This window comes from Dermacentor albipictus, chromosome 1 (genome assembly GCF_038994185.2).
Source record: "Dermacentor albipictus isolate Rhodes 1998 colony chromosome 1, USDA_Dalb.pri_finalv2, whole genome shotgun sequence".
NCBI classification, from domain to species: domain Eukaryota; kingdom Metazoa; phylum Arthropoda; class Arachnida; order Ixodida; family Ixodidae; genus Dermacentor; species Dermacentor albipictus.
Window position 1 is genome coordinate 486,335,698 of NC_091821.1, and position 20,314 is coordinate 486,356,011.

General features: G+C 43.2%; 1 protein-coding gene and 1 long non-coding RNA gene across 2 annotated transcripts; one reads left to right on the top strand and one right to left on the bottom strand.

Annotated features, from left to right (window-relative positions):
- The first annotated feature begins 11 nt into the window (after window positions 1–11).
- LOC135912612 (uncharacterized) lies at window positions 12–10,625 on the top strand. The gene is made up of 4 exons (XR_011511573.1): window positions 12–407; window positions 1,400–1,504; window positions 4,185–4,329; window positions 10,516–10,625. It is a non-coding gene; the product is annotated as an uncharacterized lncRNA (long non-coding RNA).
- Window positions 10,626–17,047: 6,422 nt separating this feature from the next.
- On the bottom strand, window positions 17,048–19,086 carry LOC135912138 (cuticle protein 10.9-like). Its single transcript, XM_070538143.1, has 3 exons — window positions 18,699–19,086; window positions 18,089–18,226; window positions 17,048–17,463 (listed from the first exon to the last, which is right to left on the bottom strand). Exons 1-3 carry the CDS (start codon window positions 18,708–18,710, stop codon window positions 17,128–17,130), a joined length of 486 nt encoding a protein of 161 aa, XP_070394244.1. The 5' UTR covers window positions 18,711–19,086; the 3' UTR covers window positions 17,048–17,127.
- Window positions 19,087–20,314: the final 1,228 nt, after the last annotated feature.

Sequence of the window (20,314 nt, forward strand, 5' to 3'; positions counted from 1 at the left end):
CAGCCTTAGCTACATGTGAGTGCGCGCTGCATTGACGCCGTCCGATGCAGCTGTTTAATCGTGTGTACGCTGTGCCGAGAGTAATTGTGGTGCATTTTGTATTCATTGAGAATCACAAAACCCCTGGGACCGCGTAATGTAGCTCGCAGTATCCTTCGTGTGGTGCGCCGATGTCGAAGGTATGAGCCTTCGCCACTTTCTTTGTTCCGGGCTCACGAAAAGGATCTCCTCCTCTGGCACTCTCGCATCGTGTCACACTGTACGGAAGAATTTGGTGAAAATTGTGCTCTTACGTCCTGTAGTTGATCCGCAATTCAACAGTGTGTGCGCCGGAAGGACCGTTGGTGCAGTCGATGCCGCGGCACCTGTGACGCTAAAAGGAGCGTTTTCCGAGTACGCCTAGAAAGGTAAGTCCGGCGCTTGCGCGCATTCTTCCTGTCTATGGTTCGTGAAGTGTGCGTTCTTGTACGTATCGCAAGATCCGTACAACAACCGAATCCGAATGAGTAAAGCAGCAAGAATTATAAATGTGCTTTTCAAATGGTTGTTCTTCATGTCGCAGTGCACATTTAGCAAAAAGTTCCATGGAAATTGCCCTAAAACGTATTCATGTTACCAACAGCTCTATCTGTGGTTTATTTACTTTCACCTATGAAGCACGCTAGCGCGGGTGGTTCTTTGATCTAAATGGGCACAAAAATTCAAGCAAAGAAAGTTACTGCTTGTGTACATAATTTTTCATTGAGAAATGGTATAGGCATTTCCAGAAGTAGTACGTCGATGTGTCGTCTTCACAGCTAACAGCTGCGCGAGATAGCACCCGATTTCTTCGTCGACGCATGGCCAGATTTTCAGCTTGTATGGAAATTCGTCTGTTTATAGAGTGTCGTCAGATGACGTGTATTAGTGTCCTGTGTGTTTTCGTGTACTTGTAAAGGGTTCCGATCTTGCAGAGAAGCCGAAATTACAAAAGCAATGTTTCTTTTTAATCGAAAAATCTTTCTCTTTTCTGTATTGTCTCTCCAGAAAAAGAGGTGGTCTGTTGAAATTTTGAGCGCATCGTCCTTTGGGAGCAGTGCTTTGTTGCGCCGCATAAACAAATTAGGTTTTGGAACGCTTTTCATGTCCTAAGGAATTTTTTGATAGTACAATTCACATTTCACGTTATACAGCTGTACGTTTGTGTGAACCTTTTCATAGTAGATTCATGTTTGCTACAGTACGATTTACGTGTTATTTAACCGCCTGTGATGTTACGGTCAGATATTTGCACAACCAGTTGCAGCTTCATGTAACTGGTTGTATGAGGCTTTTTTCAAAATATGACGTGATCTTTTTATATCACAAGTTTGCAGTTTCAGCAGAGATTACAATAAATTAAGCATTTATTATTGTTTAGGGATGGCAAGATTTTGTGAACCAGAGGCACCTCCAGATATGCACCTGCGGCACTTCTGCAGCCTCAACAGCACGGCAAAGTACCTGATGTGCATGCTGTGACAAGGTGTGTGCAAAGCAGTTGCTGCCACTTACACGAGCTGTAGATTTTGTTGGTATCATCCATGTTTGGAAACTCTCCTGAATTTTCCGTGGGTTTACAAATGTGGGCTCATTTTACAATTTTATGGATGTCACTTTAGAAAGACAATGAAGTTGTGTTGGTTAAGATATTTTAAAGCTGTTGAGAGATTAAGGGCATGACATTGTTAAAATGCACGTAAAAATTAATTGTAATGGTACTTGTAATGGTTTATTATTAGCGATGCAATATCTCTAACGAGAACATCAGAGGGGCACTTGCTTTAGGGAAGTTTGGTCAGATAAATTCATGAAGCAGCGTAAAGCGGCAGCAGCAAACACGCTGTAAAAGCTCTGTAATCTAAAGAAAAAACAAAGTTGTCAGTTACAGGTTTCAAGTTCGCTGCTGCTTTTTGTGCTGCACGACAAGTTAAATAATGGTTGATAATGTGTGTGTGACGTAATAGTTCTGCGCAAACACACGAGGTGGAGAGAAGTAATTATTAAAGGGAAAATCAGGCATCGTAGCATTTGCTACAAAGGAAACCCGTATGTGTTCCTCAAAAGGAAAGCCGCACAGTTGAAGAAAAATTCGTCCTGGTCCGGGACTCGAACCCGGGACTACCACCTTTCCGAGGCAGCCACTGTACCATCTGAGATAACCAGGTGGCTAGCACATGGCAGGGCGAAGTCGAATTAGTTGACAACACGAAGCAAAGGCAAGGGTTTGACGTAATATTTTTTTCCCCTTTATTAATTACCTCTCTACACCTTGCGCGTTTCCGCAGAACTATTACGTCACACCCTTGCCTTTGCTTCATGTTGTCGACAAAGTCGAATTCGCCCGGCCATCTGCTAGCCGCCTGGTTATCTTAGATTGTAAAGCGGCTGTCCCGGAAAGACGGTGGTCCCGGGTTTGAGTCCCGGACCTGGACGGTTTATTTTTTTCAACTATGAGGCTTTCCTTTCGAGGAATCCGTACGGGTTTCTTTTGTAGCAATTGCTACGAGTGGGTGGATGTGCGATTTTCCCTTTATTAATAATGTGTGTGTGTATGCAACAATGGGGGTGCTGAGAGCAAGCTTTAAAATAATGTGTGTTATGTCCCCAACAAAGAATTTAGTGTCTGCAGCATTTTTACAAAATATTATGTTCACAGGTTGGCAGGTATGACATAATGTACAACAATAATGTACAACACTTTTGCTGTAGATGCCATATTCATAACGTCCCTTTTCTGTCTACTTGAATCGTATATTTAGAATTTGGCCCACCTTCAGTTTGATCAAGGATCATAGGTAGCCCCCTCTGAAATAAATATAATTAGGAGCTATTGTAGATAAGCATGATATACCTACTCACTGTATTGTGACATATATTTTTAGGGACTGTGTTGTGAGGCATGCATATCCTTTTACCTGTATGTCTTGCAGCAGGTTGCCCGACAATAGCATAAATGCTCTGCCCACCTTTATTATTATGCTTTCATGTAGACATCTAACATCTGTGCCCACATAGACTCCATGTTCTTAATTACATTTTTCTAAGTATTCACTGTTGTGCATTACATGTTTTCTTTGTTTTATTTTGGAGGGGCTATTCATTTCTATAATAGTACAGAGAATAGGACTTCAAAACAAAAAACCACGAAAGGTGGCTTAAAAGTGTATGATGCTTGGAATTCTACATTCCATCCCCTAAAGCGCTACCAGTAGTAAAACATTCCTAATTGTCTTTTTTATAAGCTAGCTGCCAGATACATAGTCCCATTATGAGAGTATGTTATTTTTTTTCTTTGGTCTGACTTGTTTTGTTGAATGTTCTCCTTGTTAGTTCAGAATTTGTTTTCTTGCCACCTCATGCAATACTCCAACTGGAGACTATGAGCTATGTGTACAATAAATAAGTAAATTCCTAAAGCATGCAACAAACCATGCAGCATAGCATTTAAATGTTGCCAGTTTATAATGCTTCTCGAGTGCAGCGCAGCATGGAGCTTGAGGCTGATCTCTTCAGATGTAAAAAAAATGCAGGTTATGAAAATGTGGTCCTACAAACTGCTGGTTACGCATGTCAGTCAGCCTGTTGCAGTGGTCACAAGTGAGAATGTAACCAAAAGCTGGGCGTGCTCGGCCATTTTGCATATGGCACAGGATAGAGCTTCGCCTCTGCTATTGCTTCTCTTATAATGATGGCCTCCGAGTATACATGCCGAGTTATGCTTCTGGGGACACTTATTAGTTAACCTTATCAGGTAATACCATTAGCCTTATGGGTGCTATAATGTTGCAGTGCCTGCAGGATGGCCAGCATTACTATACACATTAAAATTATTGTACAAGTCATGCAATGGTATCGAGATTGGCCCACCAAGTGACACCCTTTACTTACACTATACCTGGGATCAGCCCAGCTCACTCAGTCAGGGAGACATCCATGCATAAGGGGAGGTGTGTAGCAAATAGAGGGCGTTCGATTAATCTTTCTCACATAGATAGCTCATACATATAATGTTTCTTAAATTGGATGCTTTGTTGCTCAAAATGAAGTTACTTATGTGCATAATGCCAGCAATGCGATCCTATTTATGCCTACCGAAAGTTGCTTTGTTCACTGCCACTTTTTATATTGTTTCGCTTGTTATTCTAAGCTCACTTGTTTTATAGCTGCTATAGGTATGGCTGGACCTGGAGAAGAAGTGTAAGCAGACCATGCTATGTTGCTGATCTGCGCTGATCTCCACATCCAAGTTGGTCCCGTGACAGTTGGGCGCCATTGTGCCTTGCTTCATTGACAAGGTGATATAATATGGTGAGCTTGTACTTCAATATCGGTATTGAAAATTATGTTAAGGAAAAAAGACAAGGATTGGTCTTTATGATAGATACACTCATGTTCTTTCTTTAAGGTGTTCTTTTGACACTGTTCTGCATGGACATATTTTTAGAGAATTATAACAGTCCTTCATTGCAAAGTGCCACGGCGCTAGTTTATGCGTTAAACTAGCACTCTTTCACCAAAAAAAGCCGTATTTAGCACACAATTCACAAGGAAAGAAAGGAGGCAACAGGACAGAGTGCTACTAACAGTTCAGTATTATAGCTCGCACAGTAATATTGTGCAAAAGGTGAAAGGGGAAGAATAGATCTGAATACATATTGTTCGCACAGAAACGAAAAGGATGCATCACATGGTGAGTGTGACATTTGTTTTACAATGATAAGAAGCAGTCTCACTGTCTAGTAATTCTCTGCATGGGGAGCTAGTGCTAGGTTCCTCGTCATACATATAAGAAAAGTTTCAGATATCTCTCCAGCGCTTTTGTCTTTTTATTTTGTCACGATCAAGCAGCTTTTAAACATAGGTGCATGTGCACCGAGAGTAGTGCACTACCACTGCTAACTGACCCACACATCAAGTTTGCTTGGTCACGCTGCCAGTCATTTATACATTTGCCGGTTTATCCGATGTAGCCTCTACTGCACGAAATGGTATGTGATAGACACTTCACCTGTGTACTGTACGTGCTTTCTTACATTATTTTTTTCAGAGATAGTGATGCAGGCCTTTTCATTATTTACATGCCTACACAACAAACGAAGCATTATCTGTGCTTAGAAAGAATTGTAGGAAAATCCAGCATGAGGCAACTGTTCTCAGCACGAAACAAACTTGATTCGTTGGTTTTCGTTCATTATTGCGATCACACTAAGGCAGACAAGCTTGTAGGCTGTGCTTCTGCAATTTGTACAGCACACTGACAGCACTGGTGTGGGCCTCATCTGTGGGCTGACTGATGGCACCTTCTACGGCGCAGACCACTTGTGTTGGGCGAGGCACCAATGTTGACGTTTGTTCCCTTGTGCAAAACAGCAGTCCTAGGTTTAGAGTAGTTGTAGGAAGACAAGGTAAACATAACTTCCATGGCTTGAGTGGGCTCATTTCTCTTGGGGCATCTAGCTTTTTTTCTTGCAACTGTGCAGAGGTGCTTCCCTAGAGTCAGCGGGAAAATGGCATAGAGTTGTGCATTCGGGAACTCCTTAACAATGATCTGCCGTAGTTAGGGCGTTGCGAAAATGCACTGTCTGCCAAGTGGTAGAAGGTGCATTATTCAGCCACAGATTTCCTGTTGGCATGATTGCACTCGTGCTGTCAGTAATTTCTTGGCTTGCCGAATTATCTTGAGCCCCCACGCTGATGATGCTACCGATGTCTTCGTGTGCAGATTTTCAGGATGAGGTTTTTTGCTTTGCAAATGTTGTTGAAAGGTAGGTGGTGCTTACAGGTAGCTATTCTAAATATTAGTGAAATGAATTGGCCCATCTTGCTTCGTCAAACATCGTCACGCCGACATCAGTTGCACAAACAAAAAACCTGGCCTACTTGCAGCGTCGTGCACGAAGAAACAAACAAATCAGCTGCTGGATTGTCTTGGCATCGCATACTAAGCTGAGACCAGAACTGCTATAGCTACAAACCAGGCAGAAACGATGATGATGAGCAGGGATTTGTAGTAGCGCCACTTCGTGGGGCACCAAGAGGCTTCGTTCAAAACAAAAATGGCGTTCAGCAAGTAGAACCATGCCACGGTGAGAGTCGGTGCATGGTGCTCTCGATCAAGTTGGCTCAAGGAGTGTCCGAAAAATCAGACGAGAGGTTGCAAGGCGTCCGAATTTTCGGAAGTTGTTATATATTATGGTCCATGGGGAGAATGGCGGTGCCGTGAAGCAGACCGAGTACTCATGTCCGGAAAATCAGTCGGCGACTGTACCTATACCTATGTGTCTATGTATACCTAGGTGCAACAGTGTTTGCTATGATCTGTGCCAGAATTGCTGTTGCCTGTAGATACCCAACATGTCGGGTGTCAAATTGTAAAATACCTTGCAAAAGTGATCTACGGAAAAATACCGCTTCTGCTATATTTCGCTTTTGCAAGAAATTTAGCGGCTGCTGGCACCTACCTTTCTTTCTTTCTTTATTGATTTATTTAAGACAATGAACAGATTGTCTTAGGGGACACGGCTAAAGGCAAAACATTTGCCTGACTAGGCCGTGCCACCCGTACATTGGCAGCAACATGACAGTGGCAGGCTTTCAGGAGGTCACACATGAAATTAAAGTAGTACACATTTTCAACACTTGAGTACACAATTCGCGTAAGAAGAAAGAAAAAAAAAGGTTAAAGTTTATATAGTTTTCTAATCAATTGAAGCACAACAACGACAGGGAAAAAAAAAGTATGTACGAAATTTTCCATACCTGTAGCTGAAAGGTTAAAGTTTACACAGTTTTCTAAAAACAACAACAAGAAACATGAACAAAATTTTCTATACGTGTAGTTCAACCTTTCTATTAGTCTTCGGATAGTAACAATTCTTTTACCGTTTTCTTAAAGCTTTGCTTTGAAATTCCAGAATTTAGCAGGTCCAATACCAAGGGGTAGTCGTTTGGAAGGTTAGGTTAGGTTAGATCTCCGTATTTCGTTCTGCAACGTGGTTTTCCTATCAGAGTTTTTCTGAGGTTATAGTTTGTCGTTCTGCCATGATATTTACTTTGGAAGGAACATTTGTCTTCCCAGAATTGCCGTGAAATTTCGAGGAATAATTTGTAAGTGTGAAGTTTTGATGCTGTTAATATTTTATATTTGTTATAGTATAGTTTAGTGGTATCAGTACGTTCTAAGTTACCTATCGCGCGCAGTGCGCGGTTTTGGAGTGCTTGAATTGATTTTAAGTTAGTTTGTGTAGTGGTTGACCAAACTAGCAAACAATACGTTAATCGAGAATGTATAAGCGCGTTGTAAATATTGCGCTTCACATTTATCGGTAGCAAATATCGCAACCTATTTAGCACACCGACAGCACGAGCGATATTTTTTCTAAGAACGTCTACGTGCGGTGACCAGGACATATTTTCATGGAATATAACTCCTAAAAATCTGGCTGTTGTTGCCTGTTCGAGGTTGACCTTCTGAAACTGGAGTGTTATCTGAGGGTGGATTATTGTTCCTTTTGATTTAAACACTAGATACTTAGTTTTAGTTATGTTTAATTGGAGTTTATTCGCATTTAGCCACAAGCTTAGTTGCTGTAACCAGATGTTAGCTCGCTCAAAAAGATTTCCTATTTCCCTTCCTGAGAAGAACACGTTAGTATCATCCGCGTATAATATAATATTGGAACAGCCTTGAATATTGACAATATCATTAATATAGAGTAAAAATAAAACAGGCCCCAAGACGGATCCTTGCGGCACGCCGTACTTAATGTGCTGAATTTCGGAACTAACTCCATTTATTGTTGTGTACTGTGTTCTAGAGGTCAGATAGCTTTTTATTAAGGATAATGCGACACCACGAATTCCATAAAAAGGTAGCTTTTTCAAAAGGACATCGTGTTGCACGCAATCGAAGGCCTTCCTAAAATCTAGAAAGATACCTAGAGTTAACATTCGGTTTTCTATGTTGTCAAGGATTTGTTCCTTTATTTCAAGTAAAGCGGTTTCTGAAGATTTAGCCTTACAGAAACCATATTGCTCCTGAGCTATTATGTTATACGTGTTTAGAAACTCACAGTCTTCTATTAATTACATGCTCAGCAATTTTCGCGAAGACAGAAAGAACGGATATTGGCCTGTAGTTATTCATGTCGTTAACTGGGCCACTCTTATGAATGACTGTCACTCGGGCTAGCTTCATCCTGTCTGGAAACACACCGTTGGAAAAAATTAAGTTACAGATATGTGAAAGAGGCGTGCTTACAATTTCACTGACGGCTTTCAACGGCTTCACTTTTATATCATCTTCACCTGAAGCACAACTGTCTTTCAACGATAAAAGTATTGTTTGTATCTCGTGCTGCTCAGTAGGCGCCAAGAACAGCGTAGAAGAACATCGATTTAATATATATTCCGTCAAGAGACGTGTATCATTTTGTGAGGATGCACCAGCATCAATAAAATGAGAATTAAAAGTATTTGCAACCTCAGTATCTGACAATTCACTATGCTGAAATGCAACTTTTCTTGTGATAGCGCCTTTGTTAATTACTTCATTGATCGCTTTCCACATGAGATTTGAATTTCCCATGATAGCAAAAAACTTGTTCGCGTAATGTTCTTGTTTAGAGCGTTTAATATCGGAATTCAATTTGTTATGCTCAGATTTGAAAGACCGAAAGTCATCTTCGCTTCTGCTACTCAAAAAGATTTGGAAGAGCTTGTTACGACATTTTATCCTGTTATAGAGGTCACGAGTTATCCAAGGCTTTCTAGCTTTGTTGTGTTTTTTAAATTTCTTAAGTGGGAAAGATCTGTTGTATAACAACGCGAAGGTAGATATAAAAACATCGTAAGCCTTGTTTACATCAGTTTCCGCGGTCACTTCGTCCCACCGATAACCAGAGACTAGTTCAACAAATTTCCTAACACTTTGTTCTGAATAAATTCTTTTTAAGCTTTCAGGGCATATATTGGATGGCTGTCTATGAGGTAGCAGACAGTATATAGGCAAGTGATCACTAAGATCGCACATCAAGACTCCTGCCCTTACATATTCAGCAGAAAAACTCGTCACACAGAGGTCAAGTGTTGTCTGGCTTGTAGGTGTGATGCGAGTAGGCACGTTGATGACATTTGAACACCCGTATGATTCAAAAGTTTCCTGAAAACGCGTATATTCTAGGTTGTCTGGGCAAGCATCTATATTAAAATCGCCCATTAATATTGTTTCAAGTTTAAGTTCGGTGCTGAGTTCTAATAATTTTTCAGTAAATTCTAAAAACTTGCACATGAATCCAGATGGCGGGCGGTACACTACCGAAATCAAGGTGTTCATGCACTGAAGACCTATACATTCATAGCATTCGTTAACAATCTTGAGCTCGGGGATTATACTGTACGACAAACCAGAACGGACATAAATAGCAATTCCTCCTCCTAGTTTTTTCGTTCGGTAAACAGAGATGCAGTCATATCCAAAAATAGAAGCGCATTCATCCTCTGATGTAAACCACGTTTCACTAAAACAAAGCAAATCGAAGCAGTGTTGCAGCTCAGACAGATACAAACTGACTTCATCAAACTTATTTCTCAAACTTCGCACATTAAAATGAAATATTGAAAGTGGACATTGGTTCTTTAACGACGCGACGTCCCCAGAAAATTTGAATTCCAGGGTCGCCATTGTGGTTTAGTAAACATAACACATCTTTTGCTATCACGTATGCCGCCATCACTTCGAGGCTGTAAGACTGGCCAGATCCTCCTCGCCGCGTATGACAACAGCTCGGTCGCCGCTCCTTTTTCGCACCAAAACTTTACCGTTTGAGTGCCAGACGTATGCGTATCCTGAGGTCTGGGCCAAATACCATATAAAAGGCTTTATATGGTCTTCGCATGGCCAGGGCCTTCTACTTTTGTGAGTTTACTTATCTCGAAATTTACCCCGGTTTTTATAACTTCAAGTTGGCGGGATCCCTAGTCTCCTTTAACGTGTACCCAATAGACCTTACATAGGGGTTTTGGCATTTCCCTGCCATCTAAATGCAGCCATTGTGGCTGGGATTCAATCCCATGCCCTCTGTCTGAGCAGCGCAATGTCAAAGCCAGTACACTACGGTATTTTGCTGGCAGACGGGTTTAGTTTCTGAATAATTTATTATCTCAACCTGTCGGTGTTGTTTTTAAAGGTATTTCATGTTTGTATTCTGTTGCTTCAATACTAGTAATTATTGTTAATCAAACGATGTGTCCATCTTTTTCCTATAAGACTTGCTTCAATCGCCTGCTAATTATGACAGCTTATTCTCCCACAGTAATCCATGTTCCCTTGAAACATAGGCAGTGCATGAAACCACATATTTTTCAATAAGATGTATTCGTTATCTTCTATGACCGGAATGCTGAACCTTTCTTATCTGTGAGAACATAGGCAAATTTGCCTATGTGCTAACCTGTTGCATGAGTCAAGATAAATTATTGGCTTTACTTTTTCAGGTGCCCTGCTCGCTCTCACCCAAGCAACCCACTCCAGCGGTCTTCTCTCGGCAGACTGGATGCATCGAAATACCGTTAGAAGGTCCAATAAACAGTGCTTGAGACATTTATGACATGCTTTTATTTAGGCCGGAGGACTTCAGGCTTAATGAAAGCTCAAGTGGGTGTACAGAAATACCTACGTAAAGTATACTTGTCTTTTTCACTTACAAGTACATGCCAATACTTTGCCTGACATTTTTCACCCCAAAATTACACTTTACTGTGGATTTGTGTACAAACCATTACAGCAAGAAGCACTGCATTAAGACGAGTACAAGTAATCGAACATATTCTAAACTAGCAAGAATTACATTTGCATACTTGTAGTATAAATATGAAAAGGAGGTACAATCTTCTTCAGGGTGCATTTTCTTGTAGGTCATACATAGAGAACGTACTCGTGGGTCATACAAAACTTGTTCATAATGTATCACATCAGTGTTGGTAGTGCTAATCAATTTATGCCGAAAATTGTGTTCATCTTCGTATCAAGCAATGTACCAGGCAAACCTACATATGAAAGTGGCTTCTTGTTGCGAACCTAATGCAGATCTACTTCTCTTCAATGCTGATCGCAAATACACAAGTGCACAAAATATGTGTAAAGAGTAAATTATATTAAGCAACATCAATCCATTCTGAAAGGACCTGGTATGAATGTAGCAAAAAATAGGTCTGAACAGGGGCAAACAGGTCTGGGTTAGATAGGACGGGATTAAACGGGTCAGGATTAAACAGGATTTAAACGGGTCAGGATTAAACAGGATTTAAACGGGTCAGGTTTAAACAGGATTTAAACGGGTCAGGTTTAAACAGGAACAAACGGGATTTAAACAGGTCAGGACTGAACAGGATCAAACGGGGTCCCGTTCCATAACCCTATTTGATGAAACCCGTTTGAAATCAAATAGGATTTTCTAGTAGGGAAGGTACCAAGGAATTCTCCATTAATTCGTATCCCCATTTCTTCCCAATCCAGGTCTCTGAATGCGTCCTGTAAACACGCTGTGAATAACATTGGAGAGATCGTATCTCCCTGCCTGACGCCTTTCTTTATTGGGATTTTGTTGCTCCCTTTATGTAGGACTACGGTGGCTGTGGAGTCGCTATGGATATCTTTCAGTATTTTTATATACGACTCGTTTACACCCTGATTCCGTAATGCCTCCATGACTGCTGAGGTTTCGACTAAATCAAACGCTTTCTCATAATCAAATAAAGCTATACATAAGGGCTGGTGATATTTCGCGCATTTCTGTATTACCTGATTGATAGTGCCAATACGGTCATTGTTGAGTAGCCTTTACGGAATACTGCCTCATCCTTTGGTTGGCAAGGTGTTCCTGATTCTATATGCAATTACCTAAGTAAATACCTTGTAGGCAACGGAAAGTAAACTGATCCGTCTGTATTTGTTCAAGTCTTTGGCATCCCTTTCTTGTGGATTAGGAGCATGTTAGAGTTCTTCGAAGATTCGGTACGCTCGAAGTCATGAGCCATTGCGTATACAGGGTCGCCAGTTTTTCTAGAACCATCTGCCCATCATCTTTCAACAAATCTGTTGTTACCTCATCCTACCCACCTACCTTCTTCCTTAGCGTAGATCCCAAGGCTCTCTCTACTTCTTCCGGCGTTACTTGTGGGATTTCAAATTCTTTTAGACTATTCTCCCTTCCGTTATCGTCATGAGTGCCACTGGTGCTGTGTAAAGCTCTATAGAACTCCTCAGCCACTTGAACTATCTCATCCATGTTAGTAATGATATTTCCGGCCTTGTCTCTCATCGCATGCATCTGATTCTTGCCTATTCCTAGTTTCTTCTTTACGGCTTTTTAGGCTTCCTCCGTTCCTGAGAGCATGTTCAATTCTATCTATATGAAACTTCCTTATATCAGCTGTGTTACACTTGTTGGTAAACTTGGAACGTTCTTCCAGTTCTATTCTAGCTGTAGGGTAAGAGGCTTCTATACATTGGCGTTTCTTGATCATATCTTGCGTCTCCTGCGGTAGCTTCCTGGTATCCTGTCTAACGGAGTTAACACCGATTTCTATTGCAAACTCCTTAATGATGCCCATAAGATTGTCGTTCGTTGTTTCAACACTAAGGTCCTCTTCCTGAGTGAAAGCCGAACACCTGTTCTGTAGCTTGATCCGGAATTTCTCTACATTCCTCTTACCGTTAACTCACTGATCGGCTTCTTATGTACCAGTTTCTTCCGTTACCTCCTCAAGCCTAGGCTAATTCGAGTTTTTACCATCCTATGATCACTGCAGCACACCTTGCCGAGCACGTCCACATCTTGTTGGATGCCAGGGTTTGCGCAGAGTATAAAGTCTATTTCGTTTCTAGTCTCGCCATTCGCGCTCCTCCACGTCCACTTTCGGCTATTCCGCTTGCGGAAGAAGGTATTAATTATCCGCATATTATTATGTTCTGCAAACTATACTAGTAAGTCTCCCATGCTATACCATATTCCACCACTTACTTCTCTCCAGCCTGCTTCTTGGCTACCCTGGCATTGTAGTCGCCCATCAGTATAGTGTGCATTGTGTTGACTTTACCCGTCACTGATTCCACGTCTCCATACAAGCTTTCGACTTCCTGGTCATCATGACTGGATGTGGGGGCGTAGACCTGTAAGACCTTCAATTTGTAGCTCTTATTAAGTTTCACAACATGGCTTACCACACTCTCGTTAATGCTATAGAATTGCTTGATTTTACCACCTAAGTCCTTATTAATCAGGAGTCCGACTCGTAGTTCTCGTGTCTCCGCTAAGCCCCGGTAGCACAGGACGTGCTCGCTTTCTATCACTGTATATGCTTTTTTTATTATCCCACCTTCCCTGAGCCCTATCATATTCCATTCACTGCCCTCTAATTCCTATAGTAGCACTACTAGACTTGCCTCAGTGGACAACGTTCTAGCGTTAAACGTTGCTAGGTTCAGATTCCAATGGCGACCTGTCCGGATCTAGGGATTCTTAGCACCCTCTGCTGCATCACAGGTCTGACCGCTGCCGTGGTCAGTTGCTTCGCAGCTGCTGGGGACTGAGGGCCGCGGTTTCATTGTTGCATTCATATAGCAAGTGCTATGTTGCCCAATAATTGTGCGCGTGAAGGGACCATATAGCTCTTCTCGGTGTTCACCTCTAGACTTCGTGCGCGAAGATAACATCGTATTAGTATGGCCATATTGAGAGTCTGACACGGGCATGGGGACGCGTCATCCCTGATGAACAAATGCAATATCGTCTGCATTGATCGAGACATGGACGGAGTGCCGAAGTGGATGTACCAGGTCGAACATTCTTACGTAACGAATGTAAACAACTCACTGGACGGTATAATCTCTAAGGAGTGCACACGTTTCCGAAGTGCGACTTCGAGTCTCAGTAAGTTTAAGGGATTGGGCGTGGTTGTCAGTGAAGGGCAGGAAATAATGTTTGCATCTGCGAGTTAGCTTGTACTTAATTTGCGATGCTATGTGGTCATCGTACTTTTCCGGAATCTTTCCCTTTTATATAAAAATAATAGCAAAATTTGTTTCGCCGCAGGAAGACCGTAATTTGAGCTTAGTGGCGATACGAAATTTTATGCCGGGGTTGTGGCGCAAGGAAACGAACACAAAGAAAGCCTGGGATGACATTATCTTCAGAAAGACTGCGTGAACAGAACTCCATTAAAGAGTGGTGCACCTTTTTTCGATGTTTCGTCATGGTGAACAGAAAGCACTGTGAGCAAATCAGCGTCTAGTACAAAGATCGCTGTGGGAAAGCCACAGTTGTGAATCTGCCAGCAAGGAAACAGCCTTACTCAAGCGCGTACACTCGCAGAATATTTAATAGTTTTACGCAAACGCGGAATTTCGCTTGCTCAATCTGCACAGTTGGTTATGACAAACGCGTAAGTGAGGGGGCTCCAGATACATTTAGACCGTCTGGTGTCATACAACGTGCATAAAAATATTGTGACGCTCTTACGTGCATAGTGGTTTCACGCCTCAACAAACAGTATGCGGGGGGCACCGAAGTGTGGTGAACGAAGAAGAGGATCATGGCCATCGCATCTAACGCTACCGGCTTCAAAGTAACGCATTTTGTGGGCGTAACAGAGTGGTGGAGGTGCGGGGTACGACACAACGTACCACGGAGTCGCAACATCTAGAACTTCGCCGGAGCCGTCGTTTTGCCGGTCTCTTGCCAACGACTTGGCCTATGCCTCCGGACAGAGGTGGACAAATGCCAGCTCTAGTTTCACCTGCTCAAAGTTCAGCGCAAGTTGTACTTTTGCAGCACTACATGGAACCATGCTCGTTCGTTAAAAAATGTGCGAAGAAGTCGACGAGCGGTCAACTCCATCCAGTGTCGCCCCCCAGCACTCCCTTTGAGCAAGTTGGCATTGACCTCCTCGGTCCTTTCCCGTGTTCATCCGATGGGAATCGCTGGATTATCTTGTGTGCCGATTATTTGGCACGCTACTGTGAGACAGCTGCAATACCATCGGCTACTGCAACCGAAGTGTGTAATTTTCTGCTGCGTTTTGTCATTCTCCGACATGGACCTCCCAGAGTCATCATCAGCGATCGTGGGCGGCAGTTCACTACAGACGTAGTCGAAGAGATGCTTCGTCTATGTCCTTGAAGGTTTCGACATTTCACCCCGTATCATCCCCAAACAAATGGCCTTACGGAACGCACGAACAGAACTCTTACTAACATGCTGTCCATGTATGTCGCGTCAGATCATAAGAACTGTGACAGCGTGCTACCTTTGATTACGTACGCATTTAACACCTCAAAGCATGAAGTTACGGGCTGCAGTCCTTTCTTTCTTCTTTACGCTTATCCACCTCGTTATAAACTAGACACTATCTTCCCGTTTTCCAGCCACGATAATCTTTGTTTATCAGAGACAGTCTGTCTTGTTGCAGAACCCCGACGACTTGCTTCTTTACGCACTCTTGTTTCACAAGAGCGCTCGAAGGTACGCTGCGACCACCGACGCCGACACGTGATACATGACCCTGGTGATTTAGTGTTGCTCTGGAAACTAAACAGGAAACGTGGATTATGTGAAAACTGCTGGCCCACTATACTGGACCCTATGTTATTATTGACCGTATCAGCGAATTAACCTACCGCATAGCACGTCTCACATCAAATGACCGATGGTCAGCAAAGACTGAACATTCCCATGTCGCCCGTTTAAAGCCCTTTGTTTCTCGACAGCCTGTGTGACTTGCCCGGCGGGCTTCGTCTGCGCGGAGGGAAATGTAACGCTCTTACGTGCATATTGGCTTCACGCCTAAACAAACAGTATGCGAGGGGCACCGAAGAGTGGTGAACGAAAAAGACGACGGGTGGCTGGCTAGTTGAATCTCGACAGGCGCTCAGCTGATCAAGGCCATCGCATCTAACGCTACCCGGCTTCAAGGTAACGCCTTTACTGTGCGTAACAATATATACACACGAGGACCTTGCATTCTACCTATCTGGAAACATGTCCGCCACAACAGGGAATCGAAGCGCCATGCAAGCGACGTGGTGGGTGGTGAGACAACCAATGGCCAGGCGATTCTTTAGCGTAGTTATATTGAGCGAACAAGCCTGGCAGTATGGTCTATACGATACTGAACTTCTGTTTCAGCATTCTAACGTCGCGACTATCATGTCACAAATGCAATATGAGCTAATTTTACTCCAAACGTAGTGTACGCAAGTCTCGTTTGCTGTAAAGACTTCTAAAACTAGATCTACACTCACCAGCTTCATGAGCTAACAAGTTGACAATATGCGGATACTACGCGTGAAGGTTGAAGAGATAAGAATGGAGCACCATTCCTCATTTTTAGGTGTGACAGATACTTCTCTAGAAAAACTTCCCTAAGTATAATAGCCTTGCACAAATCCGGGCCTACTACAGTGTACAGTCCCTATGGAGGCCATATTATGCATTCGTATGTGGCAGAGTGACACACTTTTATATGCTGCAGAAGTTCAAAGGGGTTGCACACTTCATACGTCTATATATATATATATATATATATATATATATATATATATATATATATATATATATATATATATATATATATATATATATATATATATGTGTGTGTGTCTTTGTACGAGGAGTAGTTAACCAACAGTATACGGCTACCACTTGACTAGGCGAGACTGCACAGAGGTCGTACTCTACCATCATGTAAACACACAGAACGCCTACTAAACACACTGTACACGCTAACACCCCAGAAGTGAAGCTGATGATGTCTCCTGACGACACAGCGAGCTTTTACTTGTTTCTGAACTACACAGCGGCGACTTAAGCAACGAATCGAGTGACAATGGGGTGTAGGCTCTGACATCGTAAACACAGGGTACCTAGTAGAATGTCACGTGTCTGGAACGATACCAATTTCATTTTCAGGAAAACTGGACGGCTTGAAGCCATATAGTTTGGCACAAAGAAATCAGAATTCAAAAGAGAACGTATATTCAAAATTTTATTAACATGAGGGGACATCAAGAAATCGCCGTAGTCGCCCTTCAAGTCTGCTCGCCATCCTTTAGCCGGACCAGGGAGCCTGGCCGAAGGCAAATGGCGCAGCATAGGTAGGGACCGGAGCTGACGCCGACTTTGCCACAGCAGGAACGCGGACCGGTTTGGCATTGAAGACTGCGTCAGCGCTGTAGCCAGGGGCCGTTCCCGGCTCGTTGGTGTCGACGGTGGCGCGGAAGCCATTGGCGTCAGCCACGTACGACACACGCCGGTAGATGCCGCTGGCGTCGCGGTAGCCGTACGTTCCGGTCTTAACGTTGTTGGCGTCGCTCTGTTCCTTGTGGTAGGATTGCGTGCCGAACTCGTCCACGTTATCGTAGCCGAAGCTGTATGGCTGCGGGGGCTGTAGTTCAGAGAACGTCAAGGTTAACGCCCGAAGCGCATATCCTACGAAATCCATACTTTTATTCCTGTCTGATCTCGACAACGAAAAAATATCTTTCCTTCCTATGTCCCCTTCTGGGTGTTGGTAATAGACAATCCTCTACTAGCAAGAACTAGCAGTGCAAGAGGTGCTCCTGTAATAACCGGCACTAATTTTTAGTTACCCTTCTATGATTCCGTATGTATGGCTTAATAAATTATTCACTGTGGGCTTCAAGAAGAAGAATATTCTTTGCGGCATTGAAGCTCTGTCAATAAAAGGCGTATATTTTCCTTCATGTTTTGTTAAGGGAGCCTATTGCGTCTTTTTAGTAAGCAAACTTATTTTATGCCACTCAATAGCATTCTATATTCGTAGAGAGCGAAACATTTCTCAGTGGGTAGGTACAGTTCATCTAACCTTACGTATATAAGTATTTTCTGGAACGGGCATTACAGCCTTTGACACTTCACTATTTAATCTTTGACTGCGTTTTGGCTTTTTCAATATTACTGATGGATAACGGAACCAGGTACCAGCTCGTGCATTCACACACATGTGCAACACAGCTATAGAAAATAATGCCTGTCATCTGAATACGTACGTAGACTGGCTCGACCGAGGAGATGCCTGGGGTGGCGGCTGCTCCTACAAGAGGTCCGCGAAAGCCGCCGAAGAAGTGGCCCTGTGGTCCAAATGGGCCCTCAGAGAGGACGACGGGGATGAGGGTAGCGACCATGATCTGAAGCGGGAAACAATATCATACGTAACACACTTTAGATTCGTCAAAATAAGCGTCTACTTAAATGTACGTATGATAATGGCAAGTATTATGGAAAACAAAAGGCCAGAGTACCGCAACCTCGTCATTCCTGTCTTTCCGGTGTGTTCTCCTAGGTGTGGCGCATGAGTTACACCTTTATTATCGTAAACAAAGCCTTACTGCATTCCAAACGAATAAATATTATTTTATTTTGCGTACGGTTTTCTTCCTCAGCAGAAATACATTTCTGATTTATTATTACGAATTGGCCAGGAGATTTAAATTGCGTCAATATTAAACTTAAAGACAGTATTATCAGCACCGTTCGCTAAGACACGCGCCCAACAAATCAGTATATAGGCATAAATATCACGTACACTTCTACACTGAGAATTTCCCTGTGAGACACTAATGTTCAACAGATTGGTTTTCCGGAAGAACACATACTTACTTTGGCAAACATTTTTGCTTGGGTTACGCCTACACGGCAAAGCAGTTTTAGAACCTTCTATGACTTGTGTACTTGTGTTTCAGGAGAGACAAGCAGTTTAGAGCGGTGTGACTGCTCAGCGGACACGCTAGGCGTTTTATAGTGTATGCAACATTACCTTCCGCAACGGCCATCCTCTCCTGCTCCTTTCCTCTCGTTTTGACACGTCGTCCCAGAACTAGGAAGCGTCGCAACAGTTTTGTTCTTTGGGATGATAGACAGCGGCATTTTGTTTGTCAAGACACTGTGTCATTGTGTTGCTGCTTTCGCTTCCACATTTCACGTTTTGTGTCAAGCACGGTAAGTTTATTTATTTTTTGTGTCTGCACTTCGCTTGGAAGTGCGTTGCGTGATCCTAGTTTTGCGAGAAAGGCACTGCTAAATCAAACCGCAACGCCTCGGGTTACGTTCTTTGGATTAGCGCAACCACTCAGTTGCACGAACTAGAGTATTATGAAAGACGCAAACCAGTTCGTCAAACCCTTGCCTTCTCGTCGCAGCATATTCTCTCACCTACTGCGTATGCCTAGACCTGGCCAGACGCGGCATCTCAGATTCAGTGAAAACGAGGCAGGTTGCGTCGGGTGAATCCCTTACTGAACACTTGCGGCAGCATTTACTGTGCTGAAAGGCTTAATTACAGCAAATCGTTGGCATTGACTACAAAAGTGCCGTGCCCGAGTCTCCTGAGTGAAGTGGTGGCTTAAAGTGCTGTGTTCTTCTCTTCGAAAGTGCTCCATCGAAGAAACTGACGGTGCATGATGTTGTGGAAGAAAGCTACGTTTGCTGTCTCGCCTCCGGATATGAGCTCGGACGCTGGAAAGGAAGACAACGCCGCCGAAAATACAGAAATCGTCTACTGTGCCTCCTGCGACTTCTTTACAGCGGCGTATTCATGCCAGCAGCCCACAGAGGCCAAGCAGCAGCCAGTGGTCCAGAACTCCGCCAGTGTGCCGTTTTTACAGAACGTTCTAAACCGTCTTATCAAGCTTAGGGGTGCCAGACGATCTATGAAGTTAAATGCTGCAAATAAGAACCACTCGCCTTCAACGGACAAATATGTAGCTTCCTACATGACTACGGAAGCGGTGACAGGCGTCAGTAATGGGCTGGTTACCAACTCTCCTCGACCTCCTTTACGAAACGTCAGAGTTTACCGTTCTCCTATTCACAAGGAATGTGACCACTGGGGGAGAAGCATGGATGAGATCCGTTCGGCTAAACTGGAACTAAAGCTTGAAGACATCGTCGCGGAAAGAGACTATTGGAGGGAGCAGGCGAATGCGGCTGTAAGTGTGATGAAGAAAATTGAACCAGCGTTACTTCGGACCCGCGAGGCACTCAGTGACTTGGAAAGTGAAGTTTGTGGTCTCCGTTCTTTCGTTGCGTACGACCTGAAGATGACTTCGGTTAGTCCATGTTGTTTTAAACAGAACCAGTGTTCTACTAATCATGATTGTGCTTGTTCAAAAGTTGCATGCCTGACGAAAAGGTCGGCCGTGGAGGAAGAGTTGCTTCATAACTTCTTCAGCTCCCAAGAAAGCTTGACAGGTTGGTATTTCGACGCCTCTGGTAAT